Source organism: Alosa sapidissima, chromosome 20 (assembly GCF_018492685.1).
Source record: "Alosa sapidissima isolate fAloSap1 chromosome 20, fAloSap1.pri, whole genome shotgun sequence".
Classification (NCBI taxonomy): domain Eukaryota; kingdom Metazoa; phylum Chordata; class Actinopteri; order Clupeiformes; family Clupeidae; genus Alosa; species Alosa sapidissima.
The window spans coordinates 8,911,172-8,923,981 of record NC_055976.1 but is presented as its reverse complement, the minus strand read 5'-3'; the positions used below and the strand labels follow the sequence as shown (position 1 = coordinate 8,923,981).

General features: G+C 47.2%; 1 protein-coding gene across 4 annotated transcripts; it reads left to right on the top strand.

Moving 5' to 3' along the window:
- Nucleotides 1-611: 611 nt before the first annotated feature.
- On the top strand, nt 612-12,154 carry fgf18a (fibroblast growth factor 18a). Of its 4 annotated transcripts, none has more exons than XM_042075602.1 (5): nt 612-704; nt 5,573-5,612; nt 5,964-6,144; nt 8,069-8,175; nt 10,441-12,154. In XM_042075602.1, the coding sequence occupies exons 1-5, from the start codon at nt 673-675 to the stop codon at nt 10,705-10,707; spliced, it is 627 nt and encodes a 208-aa protein (XP_041931536.1). In that variant the 5' UTR covers nt 612-672; the 3' UTR covers nt 10,708-12,154. The 4 variants fall into 4 exon arrangements, with proteins under 4 accessions (XP_041931536.1, XP_041931535.1, XP_041931537.1 ...); XM_042075601.1 differs by having other exon boundaries at nt 10,438-12,154; XM_042075603.1 differs by having other exon boundaries at nt 622-704; nt 5,967-6,144; nt 10,438-12,154.
- Nucleotides 12,155-12,810: the final 656 nt, after the last annotated feature.

The window sequence follows — 12,810 nt, the reverse complement described above, 5'->3', positions numbered from 1 at the left end:
TCGCTCATGCCCGTTCTTTTCCATCCACGGGATTTTATTCGTAAAAGGACGTGTTTACCGATGAAAAGATCAACTTGTAACTAAGAAAGCTATCGTAAATGTTCCACGACGCTCGGAAAATATATTTTAACTGTGGGATCGAGCGAAGTTAACTGCAACAGACAGTGAACAGGTTGACAGACAACGAAGTCCACCAGGATTATTTTCATAGAAACCTATTTCATTCTTGAATATTCTGCAACTCAGGGCCGGCCGATAGAAGACGGATTTGGATCCTGACTGTGGCTGAACTTCGTTTCACCTGTCCCTGCAGCTCCAAGAATACGGCTGTTGAATGACCTGACCCCCGCCCCCCTCCAATCCTCACATTGCCCCGCCCCTGTTTGCTGCTAACCGCGCACCACCACGACCACCGTGACAGCCGCGAACGGTCACAGTGGCACTCACACCGCGGGTTCCCCCGTCCTCCCCCCGTACCCTCCGCCGCTGGGGGACGCGATGCTCACCGCCGATGCCAACGGGAGTGTTCGCTGACCCCGCGACCATTCGTCGGATTACAAAGACACACATAAACCTACCGACATCACCGGAGTGTTCCCGGTACGCGGACAGCAGCTCGGAACAGCCGAGGAGACAGACTTGGAGCGACGTTTCGTCGCGGTGGGGGAAGAGATGCGGTCCCTTCTCTCCACGCTGACTGTCTTGTAAGTTTATATAACTATTAGCTTATTAAATTAACTCCACTGTATGTCTTCAAACTGTTTTCAGTGAGTGGGTCTTGGACTTTTATAGAGCAGCAGCAATTATTTGCTAATGGAATTGTTATTGTGACGTTTACTGTTAGCCTTCGTGCATTGTGACATCTCCATTACAGGGTCACCATAGAGACAGGTGCCAGTGTCTCAAGAGTAATGTCAGGTTAGGCGATATGGCTAAGTATCCAACGCAAACAAACCAGAAATATGCTTCCAGTTGACTCCCTTAGGTGTGTCTGGTTCAAAAAATGTCTGTCTTTATTTTTCTTTTCCTTTTTGTCAACCCTGGTTTGCACACATGGCAGTCATCTTGAGATAGTTATCATTCCTTTCCCAACCTGTGGATAGAGCTGTGAGAATGATAATCTATATTCTGCCCAGACCTCAGTCTCTTGCATTGGCTCACAGACCGGGCAAAGGAGCATTATCTCAATTATCTAATAATTCTCAAGGATGTCGGACTTAATGGCCGTGAAACTGGTACTTTATCATCTGTCTGTGGTGTTTGGCTCTCATTTTTAGCAAAGGCATCCAGCTCATTTAATACTTTAACCACGACTCTATGTTTATTAGGCCTGTGTTGTGCCACCACACTCCAAGGCAGTACAGTTGCTGTACTATTCCAGTCTAGATAACTGACATACACACACACACACACACCGGCTTGGGTTGTAGGCCCAGAGGTGTATCAAGTCAGCACTGGTAGATATTTACCTTCAGCCAGCAGCATTAGATTCCAGTGCCCAAAGTGCTGCTCTACGCACTGCTGCAGGAAGAGCCAGTCACAGGTTGATGATGTCAGGCTACTGCTTGTTTTGGCTTCAGACCACAGAACACTGAGAAGTAAGAGCTCCCGGCTACTTGCATTCTCTCCCTTCTCTCCTTCGCCTCCTCTATTTCTCTCTCTTCTTGCCTCCCTCCCCCCATTCCCCTCTTTTCTCCCTCCCTCTTTTTCTCTCTCTCACTCTCTCCCTCTCTCTTCCTCCCTCTCTCTCTCTCTCTCTCTCCTTCTCAACCTTACTCTGGCAGGCCTTGGGCCCACTGTGGTTTGGGAGGGATAGGGAGAATCCAGAGTCTCAGCCCGAATCATGTTTTTTTCCCCCCCCTCCTCCTCCGCCGCTAAGCGTGGTGTTTGAACAGCTGAGAGTCCTCAAAGCGCCCAGACGCACTCTCACCTGCACGGGGCTGTGTGCATAGGTACGGGGCCAGCGAGCGAGGAGCAGATGCGCTGGCGCTGCCAGAGCGAGCGCGCGCCGATACGGAGAGGTGGCGGCGGCATGCACAGTCGCACAGACGGAATGCGCCGATACCGTACGGAGGTCGGCGTTCTTGGTGTGCCGCCACCATGTTTCGCAGCCAGAGAGCGCACATTTCCAAACCCATACGTACAGATGTTTTCGGGCACAGGGCGCATACCCGCAGACTCAGGGGCATGGACGTTTGAGACAGTATACACACAGAGTAGCAGGTGCTGAGCCCAGTAGGTGTTTTTTGCCCACGCCTGCACCCACGCCTGCACCCACACCGCTACCGTGCGACGCTCCAGAGGCAGCGCGCTCGTGTAACCTAGAGTGTGTGTGTGTGTGTGTGTGTGTGTGTGTGTGTGTGTGTGTGTGTGTGTGTGTGTGTGTGTGTGTGTGTGTGTGTGCGTGCGCGCGTGCGTGCGTGCGTGTGTGTGTGTGCGTGTGTGAGGCCAATCAAAGCGTTCCCCTAGTTCACCTTGGCTGCGAATTCAAACCCCCATTCAGGTCATTTGCATGGGAGAGGATTTTATTTGCTGGCTGGCGGCGCACGTGGTGTGGTGGGGAGCGTGGGTGAGTCCTCGTGGCCAAGTTCACAACCGCTAATAGAGCCGTACAGCCCCCTGCTTCCAGGGCTGAGGTACGGTGACTGATGAAGGACAGAGCCTCTGTTTCTTTCTTTCTCTCTCCCTCCCTCCCTCTCTCCGTCGTTCTTTATCATGCAGTGGTTTGAAGTTGAGTTGCGTGCATCTGTGTCTGCTTTGGACCAGCTGTCAGCTGCCGATACCTCCCCTCCCCTCTCTCTTTCTCTCTCTCTCTCTCTCTCTCCATCTTTCTCTCTCCCCCATATCTTTGCTGGAGACTGGGACGATGTGGGGGAGTCACCCCCTTCCCAAGACAGAATGAGCGGAGAAGAACAGAGACAGGGAGTGAGAAAAGCAGTTTTGACTGTTTCCACATTCTAACCCCCCCCCCCCCCCCCCCCCCCCCCCCGAAAGTCTGTGTGTGTGTTTTTTTTCACTGCTCTTCTATCCTTGTCTGTCTCCTGTCTTAAAATCTATTAGGCCCGAGTGGTGGTGCCAGTGGAACTCCGACAGATTTTTTTTTCCTCTCTCTCTGTTTTTTTTTTTTTTTTTTTGAAGAGTGCGAGAGAGTTCACCAGAAATTCAACAGACTACAGACAATTACCAAATTTAGCCAGATGAAGGAGGGCAGAAAAAAAAAGCAGGAGAAAGAAAGAGAGAGGAGCACTTCAGCCGAGAGGAAACAATAAGCTCACCACCAGGCCCAGCCAGTGCACTGCGCACCATCATCTGGCCGCAGTGTTGCGTTTGGCCCTGGGTGCTGTGGCTGAGAGCATGTGGGGAACGACTACTCCTTCCCCTCCTCCTTCTCCTCTTCCTCCTCTGCCTCCTCATCCTCGCCCGTCGGGTGACTCACGCGGGGCAGCCCCTGTTGTTGGGACGGCTTGTTTTCGGGCCGCCTTGCTTCCTCCCTCCTAGGCCCCACTCCGCCAAAAGGTCACAGGGTCACCCCTTTTAGACAGGAGTGGCTCGGCGAGAGAGAGAGAGGACCTTGGCATCAGTGGAGAACACACCCTGTCTCGCGATGAGCCAGCCGCCTCTCTCTCTTTCTTTCTCTCTCTCTCTTTCTTTCTCTCTCTCTCTTTCTTTCTCTCTCTCTCTTTCGCTCTCTCTCTCTTTCTCTCTCACTCTCTCTTTCGCTCTGCCATCAGTGTGTGTGTGGGTGCATGTGTGTGTGTGTGTGTGTGTTAGTGGTCGCCTCCGCATCCAAAACACCACGAGGCCTGGGAGCGATCAAACCCCCTGTCACTCACTTCTACCAAGAAGAGAAAGAGGGAGAGGAAAGGGTGAGAGTAGAGAGAGAGAGAGAGAGAGAGAGAAAATGGTGGGGATCGGCATCTTACGTTACCAGCCAAACTCTATGTTCTGATGCCAAAAGCAGGGTGTAAGGATTACATGATCAGACTTCAGGTTTTTTTTTTTTTTTTTTTCGTTTCTCACCCCAGCAATTTGGCAGGTTTGTGCAGATCAGTGCTGGAGAGGGACACGCCCATGCGTATTGCAGTAGTTGGCATGCCGGGGTACAGACGATGGGAAGTTCGATTTTTATTTCGCGCTGCATTCTGCTGGACTCTGTGGACAGCACGGACATACACATGCACACAGCACAGCGAGCTGCCAAAACATACACACTGAATTGACTGACCACACCAACATCTTTGTGGGTTGACACAGAGGTTGCCTCTAGGTGCGGCTAACAGACAGTCAAACACACGTACACACTCAACACACCCACACACTCACACAAACACACGCCCATGCGCACACACACCTTGACTTCATCAAACTGGACAGTCTTGCAGCATCAGGCCTTGCGGTCAAGCTTGGGTTGTGCGGCGTGACCGTTTAAGGAGAAGTCTGGAGGCAAATGTGCTTAGCATTGCCGAGATGGTCTAGAAAAGTATTTCAGTGGAGGAAAAGGCTTTTTTCCTCCCTCTCTCTCTCTCTTTCTTTCTTTCATTCTTTGGACATTATGCTATTCTCATGGAAGAACTGCCCGTCGCTCTCCTTTCCAGAAGAATGGGAAAGGGAACAGCGTACTGTGGCACTGGGGGCCAGATGGAATCCAATTTCAACTACAATTGGAATGGAAACACAGAAGTCCTCTGCGACTGCCATGTCTAAAGTTTTTAAGCTTCCCTTATGACATAACTGTCACTTCCTTTGTTATGTTTTCCAAAGGGTTGTGTTAGTGCAGACAGATTTATGTCAGGTTTTACTTCGGACCATGACACCCCCCCCCCTTTCTCCTGGAAGTCTTGTACGTGGCTTGTACGTGTGAAAGCATGGCTATGCAGGTGGTGCCATTATTGCTTGGTCGGGGCGGTTGAATTCCCATAGCTTGTAACACGTAAGATGCTGGGCTGGGGTAAAGTATGAGCCGTAGAAGGACATGGAGTGCTGGAGCTGTTCTAAGGTCTAAGATGTGATGTCACAGAGGTGCCCACTGGAGCTCAATCAGTAATGAGAAGGGACATGACAAACAGATAGGAAGACCCAAGGAAATCATTATGACACAGACGTGATACAAGATGTCAGCATTTCATTTTTTTATATTTATACATTATTTAGTTGTGTTAGTGCAGACAGATTTATGTCAGGTTTTACTTCAGACCATGAGCCCCCCCCCCCCACCCCTTCTCCTGGAAGTCTTGTACGTGGCTTGTACGCGTACATTTACTTTTTGTATTCCTAGTCTGTTATTTACCCATTACATACCTATTTTGTTATTTCTATTCTAAATGCATATATCTCAAGTCAACTCATATTGTTCCCTTACACCCCTTAATTTCTGAGCACAGTGCAAAATCACACCATTCATTCTGTTAATTCCATTTAACCACCACTGCATGGTACATGTGGACATAAATCTACTTCTGGCACAGGACAATTCAAGAAAAAAAGAGTGCAAGTCGTGCAGCACTTCGGTTGCGCGATCAGTGTATCGATATTTATGTTCTCCTCTTCTCCTGTCCCCCCTCTCCTTCTTCAGATGTATCCAGATGTTGCTGGTGATGTGCAATCCTTTGCAGGTGAGTTTTCGACATGCGCATGAACGACACAGAGATGAAAAAGGGAAGTGACAGAGTAGGATGAGAGCGAGAGTGCGAATCGGTGGGAAAAAGGGGGGAAGTGCAAAAGAGGGGTACGGCAAAGGGAATATAGATGGAGACACAGATAGCCCAGGGTCAGCCGTGAAGAGAGCCAAGAGTCATGCAGACAACCACACAAGGAGAGAGAGAGAGAGAGAGAGAGAGAAAGACAGACTAATAGAGGGAGAGAGAGAGAAAGAGAGAGGGGGAGTGAGTCAGACAGAGAGAGAGCAAGACATAATACACTTGAGCAGTGAAACTGATACCTCCCTCTTGCTTGCCTGGGCCCAGCAGGTGTTTGGGGTCGATGGGGTAAATTTCAGCGTGCATGTGGAGAACCAGACTGGGGTGCGAGACAACGTGAGCCGCCGGCAACACCGAGTCTACCAGCTCTACAGCAGGACCAGCGGAAAACACGTCCAAGTGCTGGGCCGCAGGATCAGTGCCCGCGGAGAGGACGGAGACAAATATGGTAAGGACACACACACACACACACACACATGTATACACACACACATACTGTACTTACACACACACACATGCATACACACGCACACATACATAGACACATGTATACACACAAACACACATACAGTATGCATACACACAAGTACACCCATACATACATATACAGAGAGAGACAATGGGAGAACAGATATGCCGACTCCCAAGGCAGACAAAGACTAATGTGGATATACATACATTTTCAAATGGATGGAATGGATATCATAGATATGACCAGAGTGTGCAAGACCCAAGCATTGTCTGGGGGGCAATTTTGATATGATATGGCATGGTGGTTAGCAACATGACATAGTTGTTAGTTTATACATTCATTCTGGACACACACACATTCCTGTTTTTTATATTTTAGTGGGGACCTCACATTGACCTCAAGTAGCTAAAGAATCCTAAACGCTACAAAAATGTGTTTGCACATTTAGTTTTTAATCAGGAACAACAATACACACACACACACACATAGAGAGGCACAGGCACACACACACACACACACACACACACACACACACACACACACACACACACACACACACAGAGTTAACCATGTAGTGCTCTTAGAGCATCAGTGATCGGAAATGTAGCTCAGGCAGACGTGCATTCAGAGGCCAGGGCAGCTGAACTTGCCTAGAGGAGACAAAGACCTCAGTGGCTGCTGACACAATGATTCACAGGCGCAGACAGCCCGAGACAAAAGGCCGAGAGCCAGAGTGCAGGCAGGCCTGGTGTTAGACGTAGTGTTAGAAACTCATCTCCCCATTGATCTTACTATTGATTTCTCATTCACCCTGTTGTCTTCCTCGCTGGGTTCAGAATAGCCGGCTGTTTCTCTCCGCCTCCTCTTTCTCTCTCTCTCTTATACACACACACACACACACACACACACACACACACACACACACACACACACACACACAAACTCACTCACTCACATAGATGCACACATGCACCCATCCACACCCACACACACACATACAGTTCTCCCCCTCTCTCTCTCCCTCTGAATGATGTCTGAGGTATTGTAAAAAGCTGAAATCTGAAACCAGGAAGTATTTTTTTCTGAGAATGAATATTTTTTCCTTTCTCAGCATTGTTGGCTAATTATAATAATGTATGGCAACTGCCACACTTTGTATACCAATAGCATTGAGGCTTAATATATCAAGGGGCTCAGTTAGATCTATCCCTAGCTCGTTGTGGGGTTATGTTATCAAAAGAAAACAGAAGAGAGAAAAAAAAACGGAATAAGAACTCAGCTCTGAGGGGGGATTAAATAAAACGTATTTACCCAGCAAGTGGGGGAACATGGATGGAGAGACTAGGGAAGTGAGGGGGGGAGAGTGAAAATATTGATCTTAAATGACCCTTCTGTTGACAAAGGTCATGTAGGAACCATTTCAAGGGTTTATTTTTAAACAAGCATGGCCCCTTTCCTTCCAAAAGGCCTTCCACTCAGCAGAGGGTTGGTAAGCAGGGAAAAGAGATACGGCATGAATTAAGAGCTGTGTAGCTGTTGATCTAGAGGGGATAAGGGAGGACAACATCTAATCCTAGTTGGAAAGAGGAGAAAAAGAGAGAGAGAAAACACAATTTCCTTGTTTCGATCGGCTAGCCTATGCTGTGCGTATAGACCTGTCAGCAGAAATGGATCGACATGGGCATAGAGGATAGTTATCTCTTCTGTGTAATTGTGTCAAACAAAGACTTTAGTGGCAGAGGCCACACTGATCAATTGTCTTACACAATCCTCAGTCCGTCTGCGTGTCTATCTAAAGATATTATTCACCTTGATTTGAATAGGCCTTTAAGGATGCGTTCTGCTGCCTTTGTTTGTACATTTTAATAACTCTGCATTTGTCTGCCTGTCCCTTCACAAGCCCAGCTCGTAGTGGAGGCGGACACCTTTGGCAGCCAGGTGCGAATCCGGGGGAAAGAGACCAACTACTACCTGTGCATGAACCGCAGGGGCAAGCTGGTGGGCAAGGTGAGTCCTTTGGCCATAACGCCATCTGTTAAAGTCAATTGCAGCTGATGGGTTAAATTGATGAGTAAGAGAAGTATGTGACATTTTTGATAGCAATATTAAAGGACAATTCCGGTGCAAAATGAACCTAGGGGTTGATAACACATGTGTACCAAGTTCGACCGTTCGCTGGGATTTGTTTTCATGCTAGTCGAATGTGAGTTTTACTGCAAACCGCTTTATTAGCGTTTAACACTAGCCTTCGGGGCAGACGTACAGTAGGCATAAAAAGAAATCGCTATTTCTATACCACTAACAAGGCTCAAAATAGCACCACACTTACACAGTAGCATAATGAGGGTCTCTACATGTAAACCGAAGCATTGATAACTTTGTAAGTGTACAAGGAGTTTATTAAAAAGAAACACATTACCGTTCACGTCTGGTTCACATATACAGGCAGGCGATGTGAACTAAAATCAAATGTAATTTGCTCAATATAGGCCTATCAGAAATAATAGCTCCAATGTAACATAACTTGTCTAGTGTAGGCTACTTACATAGTGGATAACTGTCCATCTGGTCCCTCTGGTATGGATCGCCGCCTCCAATTTCTTTTCGGGACATGGAAAAAAGTTTCAACTACAGCCCTGTTTATCAATGAGGGGAAATCTTCAGACTCTACAAAACACTGCGTCTCTTGGGTGTCGCGACGCAACAGGTCCCACTCCATGCAACACAGGCACTCCTCTTCGGTGGCCTAGCTTCACAATGTCCGCAGGTACACTGTGTTGCTGCATTGGCTACAAGCTCTCTCTCTCGTAGCCCTTTCACGGAGCTCTCGCAGTCAGTATATTTCGGCTTGAAAAGATAAGGACGTCCATCAAACCGAAAGGGTTCATCCTCGATGTCTTCAAATTCGTTCAAGCTGCCATGTGTCCTGTTGCGTTCAGTGCTTCTGTTATGCACTTAGTACTTTCTTTCGGCAACAACATTTCACGCGAGATTCACTTCACATCCCAGCGTCTGCCTGTAAGTGAATCAGATGTGAACGGTAATGTGTTTCTTTTTAATAAACTGCCTGTACACTTACAAAGTTCTCAATGCTTCGGTTAACATGTAGAGACCCTCATTATGCTACTGTGTAAGTACAGTGCTATTTTGAGCCTTGTTAGTGGTATAGAAATAACGATTTCTTTTTACTGTACGTCTGCCCCGAAGGCTAGCGTTAAACGCTAATAAGCGGTTTGCAATAAAACTGGTCACATTCGACTAGCATGAAAACAAATCCCAGCGAACAGTCGAACTCGGTACACATGTGTTATTAACCCCTAGGTTCATTTTGCGCCGGAATTGTCCTTTAACACAATGAATTAACAATCACCGACCAACCACTCCGACTGGTGTAAACACCAAATGATTAGCATACAGGGATGCCAGCTCAGTCTTTAGGAAAGCTACCTGAATCTTACAGTAAATACAATTGGACGACGCTGAAACTTTTCTTTTCTCTCATGGTATCTCATGATGGCTATCAATTAAGATAATAAAGCCTGATCTGCTGTAAACAAGAATAAATGTTATGTAAGTTTTGCGCCTGTCTGTTTGTTGCCATATGAGAACAATGCAAGCAAGTACAAGAAAATTCAAGTCAAGAGCTATGGCATGGCTTCAACCCTATATCATGCTCCTACGCAACCAAACAAAGCCATTCATGTTTGAAAGATTAGTCATTTTGGAGAAACTCCATTGCTGGCATAAAATACAGTATATGGTTGGCCAGATGAGGTAGAAACATGGAGGTAAAAAAGCTTCTGTTTATTGTTTTATTTTTTCAATTTAACATGGAAGTAAAAATAGGATGTTATTTTATTAAAACAAATGAGTTACTGAGCACGTTCTTACCATAAAACAATTCACAAGGCGACTGTGAGCAATTTTGAGACCAAATCATGTAATGACATTCTGCAAGAAAGCGATTTCTCCCCTAGAGATTTACCAGGAGTTTCTCCAAATTGGACCATTTATTTCTATAAACGGAAAGGCTTTCCTTTTGTTGAAAACAAGAGAAAAGTAAAGAAGTTAATGACACATGGATGGAAATTCCCCTTCAAATCTTTGTTCCTAAACAAAGATAGGCATCCTCATTTCTTTAGTAGAAAACTGTGTGTGTAAAACACTCCTGTTTTCTTTTGTGTGTGTGTGTGTGTGTGTGTGTCTGTCACTGTGTGTCTTGTTTCTGTCCATCCATCTTGTTTTTTGTGTGTATCTGGGTTCTCCTAGAAGGCCAGTAACCGCAGCTCAGACTGCGTCTTTGTGGAGAAGGTCCTGGAGAACAACTACACGGCACTGATGTCGGCCAAATACAGCGGCTGGTACGTGGGCTTCACCAAGAGGGGGCGCCCTCGGCGCGGCCCGCACACGCTACCCAACCAGCAGGATGTGCACTTCATGAAGCGCTTCCCACCGGGGGAGCAGCCCGACGTGACGCCCTTCCGCTTCACCACGATCAGCAAGCGGAGCAAACGAGTTCGAGCCGCTCGTCCGCGCTAGCCTTTGCTAACGCTCTCTCTCCCCATCTCCTGTAAAAGGCCACTAAATGTCCTGTTTTTTGGGACCAAGCTAATGTTACCCCGGGACTTGCTAACCAGACTGACAGTCCCTCTCCTTTGCAGCCTTGTAAAATGACTGGATTGTTTAAGGAAGACATGCTAACGCGGCCAAAGCTAAGTTTATGCCAACTAGCCTAGCATGGGTTAATCCTGTTTAATGCTAAACTGTGCTAAAATAAAAGAGGACATGTCTGACTCTGACAAAGGACTGACTTTGACTAGCAGCTGTCTGACTGCAGGACTGCCAGACATCATCTCATCAATCCTTCCAGTAAGGTCGGCACTGACACACCTGCCCTTTCCTTCGGTCTGGTCTTGGGTATTGAACCAGACAGACCACACAACGACAGGCTCCCGACACATATGGAGAAGCCTAGAGACTAGCCGACAGATGGTGACCCAGAACTGGTGGGTGGAGTTGGGCCGCCGCCGACCATCCTGTCCTGTGTTTGGAACCAGGTTTCTCCAAGGAACTATCGCAGAGCAGACCAGCTTTTGGGCTGGACTCTTGACCGGATCAGAATAGGTAAACTCAGATCATTCCCAGGCCCCTGGGAGACATTGTCCAGGATCTTCAGGACAAGGCAACCAAAATAAAGGACTGCATCCCAACTTGGGGAGTAGATAGATTCCCCTGTTACAGGACCCAGACATCCAAATATATAATGTTAATGTGTGTGTGTGTGTGTGTGTGTGTGTGTGTGTGTGTGTCTGACTAGTGGAAGAGGAACCCAAAGGGAAGGACCGGTAATTGTTTGGTGGCAGATGTTTTGACTTGCGGACTTTGTCTTGTTCCATTCCCCTCTGTGCTTTGAGAAGTGAACTCATATGTGATGTTCATGTGTAAGTGAGCGAGTTGAGTGAACGAGTGCCCATGAGGAAGTGCACCAAAGACCCTATTTGGACGCTACCACAGGGAGACTTTGAGGACGACTATTGGTGATCACTTCGCCACTCTCCTTTGAAGGACAGAACCCTACAAGAACTGGAATGTACAAATGAATGAAAAAAAAAAAAGTAAGCACCCAGATATCAGCTGCACCAAAAAAAAAAATATCCAATGACCAAAGACAACTGGAGACCAATGATGGACAAGATAGCCACACCCCCTTTTGAACCCTGCAACCAATAGAAAGCACTCAAACACAGGGCAAAGGGGGTGGAGGCATATTCTCTTTGCATTTGCATTGCTATAGAAATGACACAGGGAACGATATTCCCAGTTTTGAGACAGTATGACATGCTGCTACGAGGACATTATGGATTAACCAAAGTCTCATACACAAATATTAAAGGGAACCCATTAAAAACTATATAAAGATTCTATATATATATAAAGAGTAAAGGCTAAATAAGCAATATTATTATGATTGCTACTATAATTGTTGTTATTATTATGAAATTATTTCACTTATTTATTTCATCTCAGTGTATGGCAGCCTTTCTACAAGCCAGTAAATCTTCCAGAAAAACTGTGCATCAGAAAATGTTGCTCCTTTTTCCCCCTTTCCTCCTTCACCTTCTCCACAGACATCCCTACGCTTTCTACCACAGAAAACAAATCCAGTCTCTCATGGTTCAAAGGCATTAGTTCACCCACCAGGTTTTTGCATGTTACTGAATAAGTCTTTGTTACCAGACGGGTAGACGAGAAATCCCCCCAATCCATTTTTGTCTTCGGTCTCAGACACTTGTCTCACAAAGACGAGTGCCATGGCACTCTAGTTAATTGCCCCCCCCCCTCCCCTCCCCTCCCCTCCCGTGGTGGTAACTGTAGATCTGTCACTTGAGGATGAGCCAATACGATCTGCAGGCACAAACAGCTGACTCAGTGGGAAAAAGCCGGAGGATTTCTCGATTCCGAGGCAGGGATCCGGAGCGAGGGGGTTCTGGAACGGCGCTGGCGGAACGGTGGAAAGATTCGGGAGCCAAACCCAGGGTGGAAGGTGTATGGTAATGGTGTGGAGGAAGGAATTTGAAAAATGTGCGTGAGAACCGAGTAGTGACCTGAGACTTGCAGGAATTATGGGAAAAATCCCACAGA

Excerpts from the sequence above, each read along its gene's own strand:
- fgf18a (XM_042075601.1), top strand. The coding sequence starts at position 673 with ATGCGGTCCCTTCTCTCCACGCTGACTGTCTT. Across the intron at positions 705-5,572 it reads CTCTCCACGCTGACTGTCTT|ATGTATCCAGATGTTGCTGG; the intron begins GTAAGTTTATAT and ends CTCCTTCTTCAG. Across the intron at positions 8,176-10,437 it reads GGGGCAAGCTGGTGGGCAAG|AAGGCCAGTAACCGCAGCTC; the intron begins GTGAGTCCTTTG and ends GGGTTCTCCTAG.